At 38.5% G+C, this 24,637-nt stretch overlaps 1 protein-coding gene, 1 long non-coding RNA gene and 2 pseudogenes across 2 annotated transcripts; 2 read left to right on the top strand and 2 right to left on the bottom strand.

The window, feature by feature from the left end:
- The first annotated feature begins 6,274 nt into the window (after positions 1-6,274).
- Positions 6,275-10,373, top strand: LOC131691101 (uncharacterized). Its single transcript, XR_009305694.1, has 4 exons — positions 6,275-8,745; positions 8,990-9,392; positions 9,502-9,698; positions 9,766-10,373. It is a non-coding gene; the product is annotated as an uncharacterized LOC131691101 (long non-coding RNA).
- A 2,425-nt stretch (positions 10,374-12,798) lies between these two features.
- Positions 12,799-14,151, top strand: LOC131691097 (general transcription factor IIE subunit 1-like). Its single transcript, XM_058977298.1, has 2 exons — positions 12,799-13,436; positions 13,494-14,151. The coding sequence occupies exons 1-2, from the start codon at positions 13,024-13,026 to the stop codon at positions 14,014-14,016; spliced, it is 936 nt and encodes a 311-aa protein (XP_058833281.1). The 5' UTR covers positions 12,799-13,023; the 3' UTR covers positions 14,017-14,151.
- A 1,012-nt stretch (positions 14,152-15,163) lies between these two features.
- Positions 15,164-15,822, bottom strand: LOC131687498 (uncharacterized; annotated as a pseudogene).
- Positions 15,662-17,028, bottom strand: LOC131687497 (1,4-alpha-glucan-branching enzyme-like; annotated as a pseudogene).
- Positions 17,029-24,637: the final 7,609 nt, after the last annotated feature.

Below are 24,637 nucleotides of genomic sequence, written 5' to 3'. Positions count from 1 at the left end.
TTAGAATATTTTTTGAAAAAACCGTGGTAATTTCGAAATCCACGCAAAAAATTAACGGCCAAAATTCTTCTAAGTTATTTGCATTTCAAAGGACTTAGAATTTTTTTTTCAAAAAACATCCAAGTCTTTTGCATTAAAAAAGGAAATTTATTCATTTCAACTACCATCAAAGGCATTTTGAACATTATTCTTCATTAGATGCACAATATATGTGCCTATGTGAAAAACTGGTGTGAATATTACGCACTACTATTGCACTGACGGATCGCATTCATTGCAATTGAGTGAGTTTCAGGCAACCTATATTTTAACCTTCCGGAAGTCGTGCTAGTGCACTGAGTGCACGCTGCTCTGAAAATCTAGCGAAATCGTCTTAGGGGACCAGCGGCTGCTCGTTCGGTAAGCCATATGCGCGACTTCCGGAGGGTTAACTAAAGATTAGGACAAGTCAGACTGAAGTCCACGCTGGCACGTAGCCAGAGGGAAGGAGGGGGAGTCTAAAGGGTAACTCCGCTCTCCCACCACATTTTCGGGAATAATGATAAATGATCACAAATAAAAAATAATAATAATTCCAAACAAGCGTGTTTTCAAATTGATGTGAAAATGATGTAGAATAAATTTAATAGTAGATTGAGCATTGGCAAAATCAAATTCTTACATTGGCGATCCTGCCGGTTATTGTAAAAAGAATCCAGTTAGAATCCCCCACGCAATAACCAAAATAAGGAAAGAGTGAAAGCGTGTAAACTGAAAGGTTTCCCAAAAACAATATGGCGACTCGAAAAAAAAAAAAAGAATTGTGAAAGCTTGTAAACCACGTGCCTTTTCATACTAGCAAAATTCCTGCTTGATCGCCTGTCACGAAAATGGCTGCTTTGTAGTCTGCAAAGAAAAAACTCAACAGCCGCATGCATATATTATATTTCGCAAAAATCACCTTAGGGGCCATCCATATACCACGTGGACAATTTAGGAAAGGGTAGAGGTCACGAGAAAGTCCATGCTTGTCCATTGGGATGGGGGTGGGGGTATGGGTAATGTCCACGGCGTCATATTTTTGTCTTTTATAAAAAAAAATGAAACAAATTTGTATTGTCATTGGTGCGAGCGGTTTTATTCAAATATTTTTAAATAGTCCAAGTGCTTATAACTAGAGGTGCGCGCCACGCCGACGATTGCATGTAAAAATAGTAAGCACATCGGTGTGAAGCCGGCGCGCCGCCGATTTTTACCTGAAATCGGCGGCGCGGCGCACACCTCTATTTATAACAGCATAGTATGTGCGTCTGCATCACGTGTGAAAATTTAAAACATCTATGACAACTATCATCGAAAAAATCATAAGAAATCGCACGAAAAAGAATCAGAATTTTTTATTTAAATCACTTGATGCAATCATCTGTAACATGATCTAATCACATTAATTTTGGATTTCATAACCAGAGGTTGAAATTACGAAACAATTCAAGAATACAAAGGTTATTTTGTGATGAATCTTTGAAATATCATAAGTCGTTAAGATTTGAACGATTTTCATAAGGTTTGCTACATATTAGTCTTCCACATGGGAAAATTTTCTAAATCCCATTTTTATGAAACTACCCATTTTTTTTAAAGTCCACATGGACACCGTAGGGAGGGGTAGGGGTTTAGGAATTGTCCACACTTGTCCACGAGGGTGTCAGAAAAAAGGTTTTTTTGTCCACGTGGTAAATGAATGGCCCCTTTTAGTACTCCACATCGCAATTGAATAAAAAAAGCTCTCGCATCAGCAAAAAATACCTTGCCGCAATGAAAACTAGGCATGACGGTTCGGGACAACCACATTATATTCAAATCACAAAACAAATATTTTTCCTTTTGTTCTAGCATAATGACATCGCATAATTGCATATAATCAATCGTAAGACTAAAACAAAATGGCCGCCAGCATAAAATATTACCGCTACAAAGTTTGGCATGGTAGATCGGGACGACCGCATTGTATTCAGCTAAATGCCTTGAGCAACACGATTTTTTGAGCCATTAATGCATTGCTCGTATATGCACACCAGCATGCAACGACGAGCCAAAGGGCTCATTGATCGCAGCAACCTCGACCGGCCATCTTTTTGCTTACGATTGCCTCACAGGTAAGACGTGCTCCTATTGCTGTCATTTAAGTGTAATACCGTGATGGGAGATTTTCAAGCAAAGCAATCAAATTCTCAAATTTTGGTCTACGTGGTTTATGAATGGTTGACTCTCTGGTCGTGACAATTTGGTGTATACAGTACTACCCAGCGGTGAAAACACGACCCATGGGCTTTTCCCATGTAAATTATCAAAAACGGTTCACCGGAAGTTGGCATCTTGGTTTTCAGAATTGCGTCCAAAATCGATCTCTGCTATCTACTCGTAAAGCCTGCTCCGAAAATACCCATATTGATTAGGTTAGAGAGAATTAAGCACTTGCCACAAAAATGGGGTGCACATAACCGACCATGTTTGGGAACCGACAACCGATTTAGTAACCTTTTTAAAAGCAGAATAAAACAATTGTGGCGAACGTTTCGGTTGCATTCAATTTTTAAACCGCAATATACAATTAATTCACCTCGTAAATATTCTATGGGCATACTTTTTCGATCGATCTGCTTCTTTCTATAACACTAAGCAACTGATCAAAAAAACTTTTAAGCAGGTTTTCACTTGTTCAACAAATATTTTGATTGTAGTACAGAACCTACGAATCAATTGTCGACAACTGACCAGTGACGGCAACCGACCACTTTCCCCTACTTACTACGAAACTATATGAAGTGAAACAACGAGAAAAATGTTAGCCTTCGTTAGGTGTAAGATTTTTGTAACGAATAATTTCGAAATTATTTTAAGCCATATTTAAATGTTTTTGAAACCAAATTGTTTGTTAGAAATTCAGAGTTTGGTAAATACACTCAAGTTTTTTTTACGCGGTTTTTTTTTGCGCGGTATTTTTTACGCGGTTTTTTTTACGCGGATTTTGATATTTACGCGGTTTTCATTTACGCGGATTTTGAAATTTACGCGGTTTTCATTTACGCGGTTTTTATTTACGCGGTTTTTGAAATTTACGCGGTTTTCATTTACGCGGATTTTGAAATTTACGCGGTATCCATCAATGAGGTTCCCTTTATCGCGGATTCTTAAATTTAAGTGGTCTTCATTTACGCGGATTTTGAAATTTACGCGGTTTTCATTTACGCGAATTTTGAAATTTACGCGGTTTTCATTTACGCGGATTTTGAAATTTACGCGGTTTTCATTTACGCGGATTTTGAAATTTACGCGGTTTTCATTTACGCGGATTTTGAAATTTACGCGGTTTTCATTTACGCGGTTTTCATTTACGCGGCTCGTATCCCCCGCGTAAAAAAAAACCTGAGTGTATTACTGTCTTTGATGCGGTTGGCCAACAGGAATCGGTGCCAAAGTAGATCATGTGTGGCCTCAGTAATACTGTACAAAGATAATGTGGTCAATCGATAAAACTGATTCAAAACCTTCGTAACAATTTTTAAGGCATGTAGAAAATCACAACTAAAATAAAATTGAAACGTTCACTCAAATGTTCACTTTCGTAGCTACATCCGAATCTCCCGGGAGATCCAGAGCATCCGTATAACTGATAAATTCATGAATCCAGTACTAAAACTCAGAGAGTTTTTTTCGGAAGCATTTTTAGTAGATTTACTGATATTAATATATACTGGTGACTGGATTAAGGTCCATATAAGTTCTAGAATATGAATTGACCAATTTTACACAAACTCGAATTCAAATTCCAATTAGTTCCAATTAAAGTTAAAAAATTCCTTTCGACAAAAACAACACCGCATTTAATGTAAAATTTGTGAATTTTACATTCATCAAGCAGTGACCGCTGGCTTATTCTTTGTTCTGGAACTCTGTGGACTCTCGAAAGTATTTTCAAAATAGCATTGCAACTATTGCGCTTTTTATCTGTTTTGCCTAAACAACTTCAAGGTACCGAAGAGGGGCAGTAAAGCAGTTTTTGCATGTCGCTAAATATTGTATTTAAACACTAAAGTGTGTTTTTAACTACGTAAGAGATCTCAATATATTTTACATTCTCGCGTTCGATGATTTTTTTAAGACGGGTCAGAAAACGTAGAAAAACATCTATGGTCCCTTAACCCGATCAGAAACACATAACAGAAATATTTCACAACTATCTCTCGCATTGTTACTTGTTATAAATTTCTGTTATTTTAACTACTAACGAGACCTAATTTATAACACAATATGTTACAAAAATTGTGTTCTGTTATAATCTTGTTATTTCATTCTGATCGGGAAGTGATTGGTATACATCAGCAATATTGAACGTATTATTGTTTGAATTATTTTCCAACAGTAAATATGCTGTTTGTTTAGGCTTAGGTGCTTTTCTGATCTAACAGGTAGGGTGATAATAGAAACAAGGAGAAAATCTGCTCATTACCTTATATTTTCATAAAAATATACAGGCATTTTGCAACGTCAACGAAATAAGCAGATTGGAAGCTACACCATTAATTTTGTTCTACCGACTCTCACTTTTCCGCAACTTTTTACCAAGTTTTATACAGCCAAGCTAACCAAGATCTCAGTACAAGTGACGTTTGTTTTGCTGAAATTCGGGAAATATATTACTGAAAATCAGTAAATTGAAGCCACGCTGCTGAACTATCAATTGAAAAAAAAAACTGACCGTTCAGCTGTGCGGAAAACACAGAACTGAAGATGAGATATCCAAATTTTGAATCTTCAAAAGCGCGAACAATTTTGAAGAAACTACTTACCACCGAATCAAACTTAAATTATAAATGCTAATAACAGTTTTGGTTTCATCTCAATTAATGCCTGAAGCATTGAGACGAGTACATATAGACCTTTTTAGTAGACCCAACACGAAAAACTCTCAAATAGCTATATAATTAGCTGTAGGAAGCTAAAAAAATGCATTTAAAGTATAGTCCATAAAGGAAGAGTATTCTGATTGCAATTGAAAAGCGAGATAGTGAACTTGGTCTTTGTTTATTGTCTTATTTTCAGAGTGCGCAACTAGTGTTTAGGATAAGCAATTTATTAACTAAAATGTACATAAGATGCGCATAAGTTGCCCAGGCCGAAAATAGGAAAAAAAAAACGACAGGCGCAAGTCCAATCAGTTTCTAAACTGCTCACTCGACTGACACGCAGAAGTGAAACTTATTCACCAGCAATTCAATACTAGCGCATGCCAAATAACTGGTGTATTGGTATGTGTACTTTAAAAGTCTCTTTCCTCTCGATGCCGTTTGTTGACCAAATCATCGGCCCTCACCGTACGATGGATTGTTGAGCTGTCTGATGTGATGATCTCTCTCTCTCGCGCAACATAATCAAGCTTTGTTTATGTTGCACACTGGTGTCACAGCGCGTCGCTTTACTCTCCCGCAACAAAAAGTCATCAAAATACCGATGAGTTGCTGGTGGATTTTAGAACGTGCCTATCATCAGAGGTGATGACTTGTTCAATGATTAGAGGATGTTATGTGCATCACACAGGAAAGGCGAGAGCGCAAAACTGATTGAAAATGGGTTGGAATCTCTCTTCCAAAATGCTGAGAGTGTGGAGCGCTAGAGTGATTGTTTCCCTCTCTTGTTTTAATGGAATTTTGTCTGCTGCGTAGGATGGGGATATAAGTATAGCGCATTGCGCACATAATAAGTGCGACTGAAAGTGCGGAAACGCCAATAGAACTGCGCTTTAACATTGAATCGTCTTGGTTTCTACTACGCACTTATGTATTATCCAACGAGGAATAAGTGCGCCTCATACATGAAAACGATTCAATGTAAAAGCGCACTTTTATAAGAAAAATCGCACTTTCATGGAGTCCAGTTTTAAATGCCACGAATAATATTATTTTTGTGGTGTAGGTAGGTGTAGGTTTCAATTGAGCGAGGATTCAGTGGCCTTGGGAAAATTCTAACTAACGATCAGACAAAACTAAACTCGGAAAATTTAAAATCAATACTATTCGTCAAACTCAATAACACCATAATAGAAGATAAATATTTTAATTTTGAAATCTAATACAACATGAAATCGCTTCCAAGTAAAATGGGTACATAATATTCGATTCTATTCTAGCGTTCTTTCTCAATAAAATTTTTAAAAAATGTTATCAAATAGTTTCGTTTTTATCTCTATTATAGATTGTTTTGGCTGGTTAGTTTCCAAGATATTGATGTTTAGAATGATGATGAATGTTTAATGAAGTTTTAAAAAAATAGTTGTTTGTGTTTCTTTGTTACTAAATGTCAAAGTAGAAAGTTTATGCGGATAAATTTCCAATGGGCAATACATTTTTTAAATGTGATAATTGTCGACAGCAATATTTAAAATTATACATAGTCGAAAATCTTATACTATCCTGATTATCTACTTTCAACGCTAGGGTAATGAGCCTATTTTCGTCATGTTTCTATTATCACCCTACTAATTTGTAGCCGCTGGTTAGAGGAGCTTTTCCCATCTTTGTTCAACGCATTGGTTTAAAAGGTAAGGCAATAATTGGAACACTCGATTCGAATTTTCGTTGCGCTTAAAAACGAACATTTTACAGCTTTCATACCAATTCAATCAGATGCACAAATTTTGTTTTCGAACTCGGAACGCATTTCCATAAATAATTTAGTTATAGGTTTTGTGCCCTTTACGTGCAAAGGTGGTTTCAAACTATTTTCTCGTTAGTGGAGGAAAATAGTTTTTAATTAAAATTTTTCTCCACTACGGATAAATATAGCATAATGCCAATTGTGTTATTATATTGGTTCTTAAGAGCAAAGTAAAACTACTGATGCCAATTTATACGCATTGCATCAATTGTAGGCCTATAAATTAGTGATACACCCACCATGATAGGGTTTATTTTATGTAAGAGGTTAACCTCATTACCCTATATTCGGAGCAGAAGACGAAGCTTCTTATTTTGATACTGATTTCACTAAATAATCCCCCTACATGTGAAATTATGTTTTAAACAGATTGTTTAGCAAATATAATGAAATGATGAGTTCATGAAATATGTAGGATATACGTTAGCCTTCGCCTATTCAATCAATTCCATTAAAAGAATCCAACATTTGCACAATATTTTCTTAAATTTTTATTGAAAAGTATTAAAAATTGGGTGAGTGACATTGAAATTTTCAGGAGGAAACTCGAAAAAATGCGGTGTACACACTAACTTAAAACCTCCTATACTAATCGTTTAGAAATTTCGCAGAGCTCTTTCTCACTTAATTGCCCAGGTACCTACGGGAGTGCTTTACAACATCATTATTATTTTTTAAATAACATGTTAACCGATTTTTTAACAAATGTATTGCCTTCAAAGTGCTATGAAAAATTCGAAAAAATAAAGGCTGCTCTCATTACTCCTTATCACTTATAGCAAAAACATTTTCTGGGACCTTTGGCACCAAAACACTAGTTACGTTGTCCAGTCTTAACCGATTTCTAGAAAGTTCTAGAGAGAAAAACTACACCTTTACAAAGGTATGCTGTATTATTCCGTTATGAAAGAAATGTGCTAAATTGCAACAATAATAAGAAAATTGTCATGTTTTGCATTTTTTCATGACAAATATGCAAATGGTTCAACATTCTTCCAAACGCACGTCATGGTTCTAATAATAATTCGGAAGAGCATTTTATACTGTTATAAATCAATTTGGGGACATGCAACATTTTTCAAAACTTTTTGTGTTGCACTATAACCTATGCTAGTTCACTTCAAAAGTTAAAAAATCACTATAGCACCGTGAAATGAGTTATGATGAAGTTTTGGTAACAAATTCTTAATCAACCTGGCCAGTGCGTAACGAATAAACGGTTTGCTTCAATAGAAACATGTGTGTCACGTTTTAGCTTGGCTATGGGTGCCATACGTCAAAAAACGTAGCAATTTTTGATACCTAACTACTTCTTCCTAAACGAGTATTATATTTTAATAATAGATCGCTTGGCAAATTTTGGCCCCTTAAGGAGAGTACTGTACTATTTTATCACTTACGAGGCCTACAATCGAAGAAATTTCAATAAATTGGCATCAACACGTTTGCTTCGTTCCCAAGAACCACTAGTAAAATAATAAATGGCCCGAGAATAGTGGAATACTTCTGTTTCAGGGCAACGAAAACTCTAATCGGGTGCCCAAAATATCGCACTACAATTCAAGTCAAAAGATAGTACAAATATATGGCAAACACTGCTCTAACCAATGGTTTCAAATGGGTTAAGAGCTAATTGCTTGAGGCTGCGTTTACGTCGCGATGCCCGAATAGAAATGTACAGTAACAAAACTATGAATTTCGCTGTGACAGTACAGTAATTTTACAATAATTTACAGTGAATTCTAGTGTTATGCTACAATACAAAAACAATAAACTTTGATGTTTCTACAGTAAATTTCAATGTAAAATCGACTTTTACAGTGAAAAAGGGGGGTGGTCAAGGGCGTGACACTCTTTTATAAAAATATTTCACGTGGTTTTATATTTTTTATATCTCTCTATATTTATTTATAATTGTCTATAAAAGTTATAATTGTATTCGAATCGTTGAAAGTTCGAAAATAAAATTCGAACACCCGTTACCATAGTAGCCTTAGTTACCGCGAGTGATTATAAACAATGAAAAAAATGGTGTTGCATCAACAAGAAGTGGTAAGTATCCAAATATTTTGCATAATTCTTGCTGATTTGAGTTAGTATCCGGCCCCAGACACTTAACCGATCCTAACTAGAACCTGGGTACTAACGAGAACCAGCGAAAATTATTGTCTCATTTTCTGACTGGACGTACTGGGACTCACCTGCGGTGGTTCTCCTGGTTAAGTAGCCAGACACGAAAATGCAGTTTGGTCCATTCCCAGTCTTGTGTTACGTTTACCTCTTTACCTCAAAACAGCTCTGTCTTAACACCGATAGTGATTAAGCCATCCCAACGGAAACAAACAGCCACAATTCCAGCGTTTTTCACCAACATTTCACAGCAGCACCACAAATTAGGATTTTCCATCATCCGACTGGTCGGTAGCAATAACGATGAAGCGATGCTTCTGCCAAAGGGTTTGACTCCAATTCAACAGCCGCAACTAGTGCAAATTCACAGGTGCAAACGATGCAAGCCAATCAGGATCAAGTGCAGATGACCATTCGTCGCAGGAACAACCACAAACTAGAATTATCATCACCCAGATTCCGTAGTAGATACAGCAACGGCACCTTCAGGTACAACAGCAGTATACAATACAGTCCCAAGCAGCAAAAACATCACAATCAGGAGGAACCACTGCAGCAGCCGCAACAAGGTGAGTTATTTTGACTATTATTTTTTATTTCAAAAAGATCATTGTATTGTAATAATCCTACTATTTAAGAGAAAAAATCTCGTGCTCAAAAATTTCATATCACTTTCAGATTGAATTGGCCACAAATCGATCAACAGCAGTAACGGAACATACCCGGTCAACCGTAAACACAACAGCAAGGTACTCGGCGGAAGGGATTTCTGTATTTGTGCGTGTGTATGACTCGTTTTTGAAAAAAGCGCTTTCCTTCGATTCTCTGGCACGCTACCGGGGAAATCCATTACCATTAAGTTGAACGAGAACCAGGTAATGTTGCAAACTAGTTCAATATCAATCAACCTGTACTGATTTGGCATTTTCTTCTTTCGTATAGGAATGAGTCCTTCGGGGAGACGACGCGTAATGGTTAATGTTGGTGGAGTTGCAGATCACGCTCTGAAAATATCGCAAACTATATCCCCCTCAGCAGCACGCAACCCCGACACGAAAGGTGGTACGCAAAGCCCCTGAAAACAACGACAGCCCGTTAATATTTAGCATAGCATAAAAAGCCTAGTAGTTAGAAGATAGATGGCACATAATAGCAAGTCAGTCTCATGTTCTGTACTATCGCTATACGCATAACTGTTCCATGTGCTATGGAATTTTCGATGCACATAACATTAACCTTTAAACGTATGAAACTCATTTTCATTGGTATTCATTTTTCGGTATGGATGCGATATTTACCTCTTGTTGAGGCTTAATATCACAGAATTCGGTATGTTGCCAAATGACAACAGTATGCATTTAAGGGTTCAGTAAAAAACAATCAAGAAAATGAGATAACAATCAATAGTCCTTACCGTTGTCGTAATTTGCTGTAACTGATGACGTTTGCAGCATTACGTAACCAACAAAGTAGTGTTTAGCCTAGAAAAGTCCCTCGATCTTTCACACAGAAAAAAGATTAGTATGTTCAATAAATTTATGGATTAAATTTAATAAATAAAATTATTGGTCGGGAGACAATAAATTTATTTATTGAATTCAATAAAATTTATTTATTATTTCAATAGAAGGATTTTTTGATCCCTTTTCCAATATTTATTTTATTAAAATTAGAACGAAATTATTGAAATTAAAACTGTTTTTATTGAAAGCAAAAGTTCATTGTTCTAAGAAAAAAATGTTTTCAGACCAATTGGTTGAAGTAATAAATAAATTATTGGATTCAATACCATATATTTTTGGTTTAAATATGCTTAATTTTTTTGCGTGTATGATTTTCCCTCTTCGGGCTTGGTGCCATCAAGACGTAAGGCTTGTACAAAATCAATCTGATCACACAATAGTAATTCTTACTCTTCGTGTTGTTTCGCATTTTTTAAACCGAATTTATACAAAGCCGATGCCAAGTGTTCTGCTCCGCTTCCCACTTTTTCTGTTCCGAGTTGGACATCTTCTCCCGCTCATCCATTACAATTTCCTCTTTTTCACCTTTTTTGATATCTTGCGGCATATGATATCGTTAAACTCGCTCCAACTATCTTGCGTTCCCATGTTCCTTAGAAATCTGTAGCAAGTTTATTGTATACTCCCGATCCTGCAGTTCCCGCTCAGTGCTCTCCGTTGCCTCAAATAGATACTTATCATCCATATTGTCTTCTTCGTGTTCTGCAACCTTGCATTATTACGTTTCTACAAATATTGGCGGTGTGATTAAACTTTCAACTCGGCTAGTAACTTGTCTCGATCATCCGTTTCGAGTCATACGGCTGCCTCTTGACAAGCATTTCTGCTAGTTGATTCCACAACTTTCCTAGCGTTGAAGGTCGCGGTTGGTCCTTTTTCTGCAACCGTTGCGAAAACTCGTCACGTTCGTTGATTATGATAATCGACGAAGCAAGCTCACGAGCGGGCGTTACACACGGAGTGCTTGAGTAATTTTGGTTGGATTTCCGGACGGAGGTCTGGTAGGCTGTCTATGTCTCGTGGTGATCTCTCCGCATATCGGTAGAATAAATTTAGTCCCGGTCGACAGGTAGATATCGTTGATGACTAACTTAAACTCCTTCGTCGCGTTCTTAGCGCTAGCATTCCTGGTTAATGACATGGCAATTTTGGTGATATACATAAGCCCTAGAGCAGAAAATTGCGTAAACGAAGAAATTCCATCAAACCTGCTAATGTTACCTTATCAGTATGCAATCGGACGGCTATCTTTACCTTGCGGAAAAGCTCAATCGTTCTAGCAATGTACCATTTCCTTGGCAATCTTGAACATTTTCTCTTCGACTGTCAGATCCAGCTTGTACAACAGTTTGAAATTAGATTGCTGCTAGCAAGCATCTATCATTACCTGCGGTAATTCAGTAGCTCCTCCCACGGCTGTGATCCGAAACAACGGCCGCAAAAGTTCCAGCTAGTTTACAAATTTCTTGATAAGATCGTGCTCCGCTCTACTGTCGGTAGAATGATATTGATGGTTACAACAACCGGAGCTCTGTACTTCAATCAGTTCGCTTAAGTTAATTCGGTAATCCATTCTCGACCAGTTCCACATTTTCCATGATATGCACAATGGGGCTGTGCCAATAACCGGCGGACCACCACCAATACACGAACCGTCGTCGCGGGAATTTGGGATCTTACCCGACGCACGGCAACTTTTCCATTCCTCGTCAGATCCAAAACCAGCCTCAGTTATCACGTAGTCAGATTTGCCAATGTAAATAATAAAAAATGACAACTCATAAATTCACCGCACACTGAGAATAATTTCGAAAGAAAGTTCGAAAATTCTGCAATGCATATTTGCTTATAAAGTTTATAAAATTATAATCTGCCCTATAATTCTACAAAAACATTATAATTGTATAATATTTTATAATTTATTGGAAGTGTCACGCCCTAGGGGGTGGTTATGCATCTTAACATTAAAAAAATCGATTTTTTTCCATACATTTTTCTCACGTAAACAGTAAAATTTAATGTGAATTTACTGTATCGGTTTTTTGTTGAACAATAAAATTGATTGTTACTTGAAATTTTATTGTAAATCTATTGCGAGAACTCTGCGTCAAACAATTGTGAAACAGTAATAACTATAATATTTATTGTTTTATGATTGTTTGTAGGGTAAATACCATTGTAAAATTCTACTCGGGTGTGAATGCATGTATTTGGGATGCATGCATGTAACGCACATCAGAAATGAAAACTGATTTTTTCTCCAGTGTTTTTCTTGTAGTTCTCGTTTAGTTTTTTCTCGTCCACTACCTGTCAACAGAGATGCCAGATTTGCAGACAAGTCTGCAAATTTGCAGACTTTTAATTTAAGCTGCAGATTTTTTCGATAACTCAGATATTTGCAGATTTTCTAGTTTGGTTGCAGATATTTGCAGATTTTTTAGTTTTGTTGCAGATATTTGCAGATTTTTGAATATAAAGGCTTTTGGTTACACTAGCTTTCCTGACATTTTTTGTTCTTCCCAGACTTTTAAAATTATTATTGCAGACATTTGAAAAAAGTACCTGGCATCTCTGCCTGTCAAATTCGCAAAATGTCATCCATATTCGCCAGAATCACCACTCAACAGGGAAAATTTGCTCAAAAAGGTATTAAAAATTTCTGCTGGTTCGATTAAAAATGGAAACTGGTCCAGACGGTAAAGCACAAAAGGTTAATTACTATTTCATCAATTATAAAACCTTTGTGAACGTCGTCAAGTACAAGCTCGATCATATGCGGAAGCGTATGGAAACCGAGGAACGTGATGCCACTAGTGCAAGTTTCAAGTGTCCTTCCTGCGACAAGACTTTTACCGATCTGGTGGCAGACCAGTTGTTCGATTTTGCATCCGGCCAATTTCGCTGTACATATTGTGGCAGTACTGTGGAGGAAGACAGTTCAGCACTACCGAAAAAAGATTCACGCTTACTGTTGGCCAAGTTCAACGAGCAATTACAGCCGCTATACGATCTGTTAAGACAAGTTGAAGATATCAAGCTTGCTCCGGAAATTCTCGAGCCTGAACCGGTTGATATTGATACTATTAGAGGGTATGGATATAATATTGTTTTTTTTTAGTATTTTCTTCACATTTTTTTGTGTTTTAGTATTGCCAAACCAACCAACAGGATTTCAGATGAGCAATGGTCCGGCAAAGCAACGCGAACCAGTGGATTCGCTGTGGAAGAAACCCGTGTCGATGTTACCATTGGTGATTCAGACGCAGTGGAAACCACAACACATCGGAAAGATCGTTCGGTGTGCATGACGGAATCAACTGTTGTTACGAACGATGTGGATGAAAATTCAGTTGAGTCAATTTTAGAGAAAGCTGCATTCACCTCCACACAACCCCCCGTGGTCACCAATTGCACTAGTGTTATTTATTCCGCACGGAACCGTAAAGATGCCGACGATATTATGTCGGTATTGCAACAGCACGAGAAGCAAAGCTCTCACAATGCAACGAATGATGCCATCAAGGGGCTAGATCTCAACAACGAGCCAAGTAGTGACGATGAGAAGGATATTGACGATACAGAGATTCCCACTGTTGAAATTATGGATACCGATTCGGATGACGATATGCCAATGATAACGGTGGCGGGTAGACCACAGCCACTGGATTAGATCAATGACACGCTGATAGCGGAAATGAATCCACAGGAGAAAGAAACCTACATGGTGTATCAAGATCATTTCAGTCATATATATGATTAGATGGAACGACGAAAAGTAAGTGGCATTAAAAAGTTGAATTTAAAATGCGGCCGTACACACTTTTCTGAGAAACTCCTGGAAATGGTACGCATGTTACGTAAGATGTGAACGAATATCCGTGAACTATTTATTGTTATTGTTGTTGGGCTGAAAATTATTTTCAAGTCTCGTACCTGACCCTGATTCCTGCAGGAGATAAGAAAAAACGCAACAGTTTCAAGCTACCGAAGAGATAGTTGTTGATTACCAAGAGAGACTAAAGCTGCATGTGCATTTAGTTTGATAAATAAACAAAAAATTATAGTTTCTCAGTATTTAACATAAACGTAAATAAACACAAAGAATGCAAGCACTCCTAACTACTCGTATTCGTATTTTATTCATACCCGCTCGAATATTTTTATCGCTGCACGACAGCCAAATATCACGTTGGTAAGCACTTGGTAGAAAGACGCCTGTTCGACTCCCTCATCCATACGGTGTAGTGATGTTCTTACTTATCGTAACCCTTGCAATTTAGACCTTCAATTAGCTGACGTAGCTGGTAATTGTATTATAGTGTTCAACGATTGCCGATTCGACGGCCACCGTGCAGGTCATGGTCGCTTTATTGCTTAGCAGAAAGCGGCCGATACCGAGCTCGCATACGGAACGTTCCACAGCGGGAGCAAAGCGGTCCGGTTGGCACATTACTCGATCGAATTCGGCTTTGTAAATCTTAACCTGGGACCCAGATCTTAACCTGCTCCCACATGTGCTCAATGGTATGACCCATCTTGGTGTGACCTGTGTGTTCGGCGGGGAAATACATGCAGTTAATGACGGTTATCGGTCAATGTGGTGCGCAATATCAACCTCAAATTGCGTTTAACGAGACCAGCATAATGCCTCCAATGCCTCCCTGCTTCCTTCGCCAATGCACAATGCCTCCCGTTTTCCTTAACCTTCAAATGTTCAATGTCTCCTTCATTCCTTCACCTTCAAGTATTTTTACGCACAATCGAATGCCCTTAGTTAAGAAGAAGTATAAATTCATGCACCGACCAAAGCATTCATTTCAACGATCATAATCGTTGAGGAATCGGTATTTAAACAACTTATCATCTACCGAATGCCACTGACGGTCAGTGTAATTATATGATTGATTGTTTATGATTCTAGGGAAACCCAACCATTCCGGGTGACCGAAATCGTTACCTATAAAGTTCAGGTAAGCTTCACCCGAGGCTTCATCACCTACTGAATCAATGGGAAGACTTATCCCGCAATCAATGATCATGTTCGGTTCTGAAGTTACCGATATATGTGGATATTTATCCTTATCCATAGGCCAGTAATTGTTTAATCACCCACCAATGTTTGATAGTGTGATTCAGCATATGCCAGTGACATCGTGTTTTCCATCTAGCGGCGATTGGTCGACATTTCATTGGTTCCCAGTGTTCCGATGCTCATCATTCGTTGTTTTGAGATGTTCGATCCACTTATCTGTAATTGCCATACCCAGAAGGCAGTCGAATCCAACACCACCTTCATCAGTGGGTCGACAAAGCACCGCCACGTCCTATGCAAATGTGATCACATTGGGATTCAATATGTGCAAGAACTCGTTCTCCGTGGCTAAATAAAACGAAGCTTCGATGTCAACATTCAAATTACCGGAGCACCCTTCGTCGATATCACGTGAGTGGTACAACATTGAGTTTTACTCGTCATGCCGCGAGCGAAGGACCTCATATCTGTTCAAACAACATTTTATTATTTTTTCTGTAGAAAGTTGTAAATTTTTCAAAGCAATAACTTACTCTAATTAAAAAAAACAGCTGTCCCATAAAGTGTGTTCGTCTCGAGAACCGCCGAGGAAGTAGTACGAATTGGTTCTATCAAACTGGTTCCAGCCGTCGTGAGTGTTGTTGATGGCATGTGAATGAGCCACATTCAGCAGCACGAAGAGACCCTGCCCATGTGCTTTATCAACCATATATTTCAACTCCTCTGGTGTGCCATAGTGGCTACTGTCAACGAAGAAACTTGTCATCTGATGGCCAAAACTGGTATAATAGGCATGCTCCATGATGACTATCACCTGAATGGTGTTGTACTTGAGATCTTTGATCCTAGATACAATGTTATCTGCCAAGTTTATATATGTTTCAACACCAAGTTCTTCAGTGGCAATGGCTACGCGGTGTTCTTATATACGGAGCACTCGGGGTTTGGCCGGTTTATTATGTTTGATCATATATTTTTCATGACCTGATGGATGTCATATTCTGCTGCTGATAGTTGACACCCGAAGATCTAGGTGTAGGAACGATATTCTTTACCCATGGCGATAGTCGATCTACTAGCTGACATCTTATAGCAGAGATCCCGCCAGCGTTCGGAGGTAGGATTAGCTCCCATTTGCCAAATGGAAGTTGTTTGTACGGAGAGGCTTTCCATTGCCAGTTATCTGCGTAAGCAAAACACGTTAGAAACTTTTGGAAGCTTTAAAATAAATATACGCACTAAAATCACCGGCGAAGTAAAGCTACTGCGCTCCTGGAGCCCATTCACGAGCCTCTATACTGTTGTTAGGAGCGATATACAATCCACAGTACCTGTAACGTTGAGTGAACTCTTCCATGCCACCTTCCGGTTGCCTTAGTTTGGTCGACCAATCACGAAGTTCTTTATTTCTAAAAATAATACAAATAAACTCAATTATTATCAAAGTCACATTCATTGTTAGCGACGGTATGAGACGTAACGTCGCGCGCAGCACCGGCGAGCGTTGTTTTCATTGCATAATAAAAAGTGAACTGTAAAACGATCAGAAAACAATCATACATAGCCTCATATTTTTTATTACTCCAACAGGAGGCATGGACGTAGGATGCTAGGACCGAATGTAGAGATTTCCAGACGCGACCGATTCATTATCGCATGAACATGGGCGTTTGTGGATTTCCGGTTGATACTGCGTTTATAAGTTTATTATTAAATACACCGGGGTGTTTTCATGTTTATGTAACCGCGGGCTTTGGTGTGCGTGGATGATCGCGAAGGTCTTAAGCTTTTTTATGTTAATATACTGAGTGATGAAAGAGAGTGAGATTCCCCATGTCACTAGAGTCCCTGGTTGTACCGCCAAGTACCGTGTTGTAGAGTGGATATGCTGCCGCTATACTCATAACTGCCCCATGTGCTATGGGATTCCCTATACACATGGGACAATTATGCGTAGAGCGGCAGTATGAGCGTCGTTTTTTTTTTAATTAGTCCAACTAAAGACATGAACCTAGGCTGCTATGACCGAAGGTACCGATTCATGATCGCGCGAATGGTGGGTTAATGCTTAAGACCGCGTTTGCAAATATATATAAGTGCTAAAACGTTTACTTAATTACTGAGCGTTTGTTCGTTCGAAATGAAAGAAAATGTGAGTGTATATGAGAGAATGCGCAATTGATTGTGTTAGTGAACGATAGTATGAGTCTAATTTAAGTTTTTTTATTCCTTTATGATCAGCTAGGGCCGAGGGTGGTGGCTAGTGGGTTCCATACATCTTTGACCTGACCGACGAAGCTATGGTGCCTTGAGCACAGGTAACACAGATCAAAGGCCACCATTAAAATGATAAGTTCTGCATTTGAAATGTGCTTCCCCCAGTTGCCAGACGAATACATTTGAAAAAATCATGTTTGAAGTTTGTACGCTTTGAGTTTATCTAAACATGGAAAATAGAATTGAAAATACAAACAATTAGGTATTCTGTTCGCCTGCCGTTGTCTATCATTTTAACTCAATAACAAAATTTCGAAATTTAAAAAAAAATTCAAGTTCGTTTATTTGATAAGGCAGGTTTGCGTTAGCTTAAAGGTGCCAATTTTGTTTTGTTTTACATTTTAAATTACTTAAAACTAGGGGATTACATATTGATTTTTGAAATTAAACTAAGGCGCATTTATAGCTATACATATACACAAGGGGGTAATATAATTTTCGTAAGATTAGGGGGTCATAAGTTTCTATGGCAATACGGTTTGACATTTTTAGCAATGAGATTATTGGAGCAAATAATGTTTAATGTTTAACTAAGGGGGAAAATGTTTACGACTATCTTAAAAGTAGAAATAATTAGAGGGCGCGATTAAATTTTGTAAAGATTCGGGGACATTAAGGTTGCACAGAGAATGCGCAAAATTCGCAAACGAAAAAAGCAGTTTTTTTCCACACCGTATGTCAGATCTTCATAAAAATCAATCAGCAGTACTGTAACAACATTCTACATACGCTGATTGATTTTTATGAAGATCTGACAAACGGTGTGGAAAAACTGCTTTTTTCGTTTGCGAATTTTGCGCATTCTCTGTGCAACCTTAATTAGAGTTATTTTATGTGGTAGTGGAGTTGGGCATTTTCAACTAGATCATATAATAGTTAAAACTAGAAAAGGCAAGAAGAGCTAAATGATTCGTGAAGATATTTGGGGGGTGGGGGGGGGGGGGGGGGGGTAGGGTTGTTACTTCTGTGTATAAGAGTCAGGGGAAGTAGGGTGGACAACGATGGCAGGGGGAGAACATTATTTCAGTTTCAGGCTTCGGAAGATCAACGGATGGATTACAGAATCAGGGTGGCCTGCATCAGGAAGAATCATGTACTGGGACGCCGGGTGGTCGTTCTCAAGATGGCAGGGGTTTCTCCAGACGATTTCGTAGTGCGGCTCAGATGTTGATCGGCTACATTTCGAGTTGTGCGTGTGATGTTCGTGCTTTAGGTCCCGTGTTTGTTGGCTCATTCGGCAGGGATGTTTTGTGTCGCCTTGGAGTCGCATCAAACCATCGTGGGTGTATGCTGCCGTTCTACGCATAATTGTCCCATGTTGCTTTTTGGTCATTTTCACTTTTTTTAACCAAACAGTCCTTTTTGATGTATATTTTCAGAAAACACATCCAAATCATAAAGTTTGTTCGAAGACTTCGTGAAAAAATACCAAGTCTGTTTGTCCCATTGTTGATATTCTACGCATAATTGTCCCACTAACAAAAATCCCAAAAAAGTGCGCAATAAAAAAATAATTACATAGCGTTTAGTTAAGAAGTACATTACGCTAGATGTCGAGCACTGAAAAAAATGATGGAAAAATACAGGATCATTAAAAATGGCAGTGGCAATATTAATCACAGCAGTGAGAACAATCCTGTAAAGCTCTTCATTACTATCGTCGCTTGCATAACATGGCGAACGCATCTAGGATAATGAGCCTATTTTCGCAATGTTTCTATTATCACGCTACCCATTTGAAGCCATTGGTTAGTGCAGCGTTTGCTATCTTTGTTCAACAAACTGGATCAAATGGTAGGGCGACAATTGGAGCACTCGATTGGAACTTTAGTTGCGATCAAACACTAGCATTTCATCGTTTTTAGGCCATTTGTGTTATTAGATTGGTTCTTAAGAACGAAGCAAGGTTGTGAATGCCAAATTAATGCACTCCATCGAGTGTAGGCAGAGTAATTAATGATCTTGTGAGGTACCCTTCTAAATAGTGTAAAAATAGGTACTTTACCCTATGTCCAATTTTGATAAAGCAACAAATCTCCCGAGTAACAGAAAAACTCACGACATACACTTTTGTAAAAAAAATGAGTTATGAGCATCATTTACATAGATCGTTATGGGACTGATATGCGTAGAACTTTCCGGTTTCCGGTCGATTTCTCGGCATAACAGTCCCACTTAACATTTTTCTTAAAAACTAACGTTAATTGAATCTCTATAATAAAAAACTGGACTGATTATAATGAAAACGATTGCCATGAACGTAATTTTGGACAATAAAGCTTTATTTGTTACACCGTATCCCTCCAGATGGCTAATACAATTTTCATCTTCAATCGCGTTTTTCTCAGTTGCCAGTTTTGCAACATGGGACAATTGGGCGTAGAACGGCAGTATGGTACAGGTGGAAGAGAGCGCTTCTGAGAATGATAAGGAAAAAGGGGTAGTTACAGTTGGATACTGATGGTTTTTATGAAGGTGCATAAAAGGGACATATAGAGGACATCACGGCTTGCTAACACATCTCGAACCGGGACGTTGGGTGGTCTTCCTCGGGCCCGGAGGGTGTCCATAAGCCGAGACCTGGCGGAACTGTACTCGTTGCACGTCCAGACAATGTGCTCGATGTCGTGATAACCGTCGCTACAAGCGCAGATACCACTCTCCACGAGCCCAATACGTCGGAGATGTGCATCCAGCGTGTAATGGTTCGCCATGAGTCGGGACATCACACAAATGAAGTCACGACCCACATCCATCCCCTTGAACCAAGGTTTCGTCGATACCTTGGGGACTATCGAATGTAGCCAACTTCCTAGCACCCCATTGCTCCACGAGGTTTGCCAACTTTCGAGGGTTCTCTGATGAGTAATACTGAAAAATTCGTGGAAGCAAATTGGTTTTTCAAAAACGTCACCTTCAATGGCACCCACCTTAGCTAAGGAGTCCGCCTTCTCATTGCCCGGAATGGAGCAATGAGAAGGGACCCACACCAAGGTAATCTGGAAAGATTTGTCAGATAAAGCACTCAGTAGCTCCCGTATTTTTTCCAAAAAATACGAGGAATGCTTTCCATGTTTCATCGAGCGAATAGCGTCAATAGAACTCAAACTATCCGAGACGATGAAGTAATGGTCTGCGGGTAATGTGTCAATGACTCCAAGGGTATACTGAATAGCAGCTAGTTCTGCGGCGTAAACTGAAGTGGGGTCACTGAGTTTGTAGGAGGCAGTAGATTCAGAAGTATTTATGAAATGTACACGGTTGGGATTGTAAGAAGAAGGATTAATATTTTGCGCCATGTAGTCAAAGTACAGGGACATAAAACGAGTCTGAGAATTGCCTTTCGAAATTTTCAATCACCAACGGGTTCAAGATATCGCATCGAATGAGCAATCGATATGAGAGTTCCCAAAATCGATTTTTCAGCGGGAGAACTCCCGACAGGACTTCGAGACTCATCGTATGGGTCGACTGCATGCACCCTAAGGCGATACGCAAACAACGCAAACAGAAGCATCCGTATTCCAGTACCGACAGTATCGTTGTTTGACGCCACCACGTCCCGGTTATTGTAGTTGATCCTTTGTTGGCATTTCTGTTTCAGATACCGAATATGGCATCCCCAAGTACCTTTCGAGTCGAACCAGACTCCTAGATATTTTATTGTGAAGACCTGAGGCATAGTTTGACCCATTAATAGAAGCTGTAGTTGTGCTGGTTCATGCTTCCTAGAAAATACAACTAGCTCCGTTTTCTCCGTGAAGAATTCGATACCCAGCTTAATAGCCCATGCAGACAAATTGTCCAAGGTATTCTGTAATGGTCCTTGTAGATCGACAGCTTTGGGTCCCGTAACAGACACCACGCCATCGTCTGCAAGTTGCCTTAACGTGCAGGAATTGTCAAGACATTCATCAATGTTGTTGACGTAGAAATTGTATAACAGGGGGCTTAGACATGAGCCCTGGGGAAGGCCCATGTTGCTAAATCGTGATGTCGATAAGTCACCATGCGAAAAATGCATGTGCTTTTCCGACAACAAGTTTAGTAAAAAGTTGTTTTGTAGTCGCTGAAAGACCATGCTGGTGCAGCTTCTCTGAAAGAATGTTGATAGAAACTGAATCAAAAGCCCCCTTTATATCTAGGAACACTGATGCCATCTGCTCTTTACTAGCATAGGCCATTTGAATTTCGGTTGAGAGCAACGCAAGACGATCGTTCGTCCCTTTGCCTTTGCGAAAGCCAAATTGTGTATCTGACAGTAAGCCATTTGCTTCGACCCAATTGTCGAGGCGGGATAGGATCATTTTCTCGAACAACTTCCGGATACAAGATAGCATTGCGATCGGTCGATACGAATTGTGGTCGGAGGCTGGTTTTCCTGGTTTTTGAATGGCGATGACCTTCACTTGCCTCCAATCGTGTGGGACAATGTTAGCCTCAAGCCACTTATTAAACAAGTTCAACAAGTGTCTCTTGGCAGAGTCTGGCAAGTTGAATTTGATTCTGTCTGGCCCTGGAGCTTTATTGTTACACGACAAGAGAGCAAGTGAGAACTCCACCATAGAAAAAGGTGTTTCGTTCGCGTTATCGTGACGGGACGCGGCGCGGTAGATCTTCTGTGCCGGGGCGGAATCCGGACAAACCTTCTTGGCGAAATCGAATATCCAACGGTTTGAATATTCCACGCTCTCATTAGTACTGCTTCGGTTTCGCATACGTCGGGCTGTTCCCCAAAGAGTGCTCATCGATGTTTCTCTCGTTAATCCGTCGACGAACCGGCGCCAATAACCGCGTTTCTTGGCTTTCATCAAACTCTTCATTCGCTTGTCTAACGTCGCGTACTGTCGAAAACTAGCGGGTAACCCGTCGTTCCACGTACACGTCTGAGCACTCTTTATCCCACCAGGGATTGGGAAAACGTTTTTGTATGTTCGCGCCGGGTACTGGCTTAGTCTGAGCTTGATTCGCGCTGTCGAGAATCAAGCCAGCCAAAAAGCTGTACTCTTCCTCCGGAGGAAGTTGTTGAGTTGAGTGGGGATTGGCTTTCTGAGGAATGGTATACAACCTTTAGAACTGTGTTGCTTTCCAAATATTTGATTGGTTATCTTTACAGCTTGTCTTTGTTCGCTGATCATGTTAATGATTAAAAATCAATAAAATTACATATGCATGAGAATTAGGCATATGTAATTTTATTTGAAATCATTATCAATCAATCAAAGGTCCAGAGAACAGTTTCTGCTAAAAAGACAGCGAAATCAAAGAATGTCGTAATTTAATTTAAAATTAATAACATTCATAACAAGCTTATGCTACGAAAAATTTAAATTTTAATCCATTTCATTGTATTTATTGTATTTGAATCAATGAAATTCTAAAATTATTTCGATTGATTTGCTCTTGTTCAAAAGAAGGCTATATCACATAGAAATTTTTAATACTAAATGCAATACACCAAATTTTTTTTTTTGCACGGGGGATGCGTTCCGTGCAAAAAAAAACGTGTTCTTTCGAGAAACCGTGTAAAAAATCCGTGATAATTCGAGAAACCGTTCAAAAAAATCCGTGTTATTTTGAGAAACCGTGTAAAAAAATCCGTGCTATTTTGAGAAACCGAGTAAAAAATCTGATTTTTTTATTAGCAGCTAGGTATTTGGTTATGGTATTTAACAATGAATACTGTTGGACATTTTAAATGCACAAGGGGGCTGTCAATGTGCCCAGTAGAAGTTTTTTAATTGTTCGAGGAGGTTTTTTTTAGAAAAATGTAAGTTTTTTTATTCGTTAAAAGAAGTTATTGTCCGTTGAAAAGCAATAGTTAAAATGGTAAAATGTTTCAACTATTTAGAGTTTGTTAACTTTTTGTAGATTACACTGTGCTACAGCGATTTAGCAAATGCGATACAAAGTAATGTACACACGAAATTTTGAAGTAAAAAAACATTTTTTGGGACCTTTGCCACAACAAAATTAGCTACGTTGTCATTTTCAGCCGTTTTTCCGTTTTGTAACAATTTTTGAACGAAGAAAACTAGACCTTTCGAACATTATGCGGTCGTATACAGTTTGGTAAGAAACATTGTTCGATTCTGGGACAACAATATCAAAATTGTCATTTTTTGCGATTTTTTCATGTAAATTTTATTAAAAGTAAAAAAAAATCATTTTGATACAAAAACTCTTTTGCGCAATTGAAATGTCAGAAATTGTCAATTTTCAACGGCCTATTGATTGACTTTTACTTAATTAAATACTCTTTCCTGAAAAGAGGTAGCATTTGCCATTTTGCAATGTTGACAGACCCCTTCTTTGCATTTAAAATTTCCAAAACTGCACTTTGATTAAAAATTCATTCCTGAAAAGCTGAAAAATTCGCTATTTTACACTTAGTGAATCTAGCTTTTTTAACGACTGCAACCTGTGCCTTGGTGGATATCGGTCCGTCCCGCGAGGCAAACTTTGCAAAATCGTACGAAATGGCAACTATCTGCAAATTAAACCCGGGACAGGATGATGATGAAGTTTTGTGCATGTGTGTCTCAAAGAGTGTGATGTCCTCTAAGTAACGACGCCCTCTATAGAGGAAGAAAATATAACTGTAAGTAATTTAAATATTCCAAAAACTTCTTCGCATCCACAACAGAATTCGACTGAAATTTTGGTCTATTGCCAAAATTTTAATCGAATGAAAAGCCCAGCCAAAATGAAAGAAATCCAACAAAAACTAATTTCATCTTCTTTTAATATAATTCTTGGAACAGAAAGTAGCTGGGATGAAAGCGTAAGAAGCGAAGAAATTTTTGGAAATCAATTTAATGTATTTCGGCATGACCGTAATTTGTCTCTTTGTAATAAAAAGTCTGGAGGAGGAGTCATTATAGCCATAAACGCAGACTTTCCTTCAGAAGAAATAGAAACCATTAAGCATATAGAATTTGAACATATATGGGCAAAAGCAGTAATATCAGGAGAAGTGCAC

This window comes from Topomyia yanbarensis, chromosome 3 (assembly GCF_030247195.1).
Source record: "Topomyia yanbarensis strain Yona2022 chromosome 3, ASM3024719v1, whole genome shotgun sequence".
Taxonomy (NCBI): Eukaryota; Metazoa; Arthropoda; class Insecta; order Diptera; family Culicidae; genus Topomyia; species Topomyia yanbarensis.
This window is presented reverse-complemented; position numbering and strand designations above follow the sequence as displayed.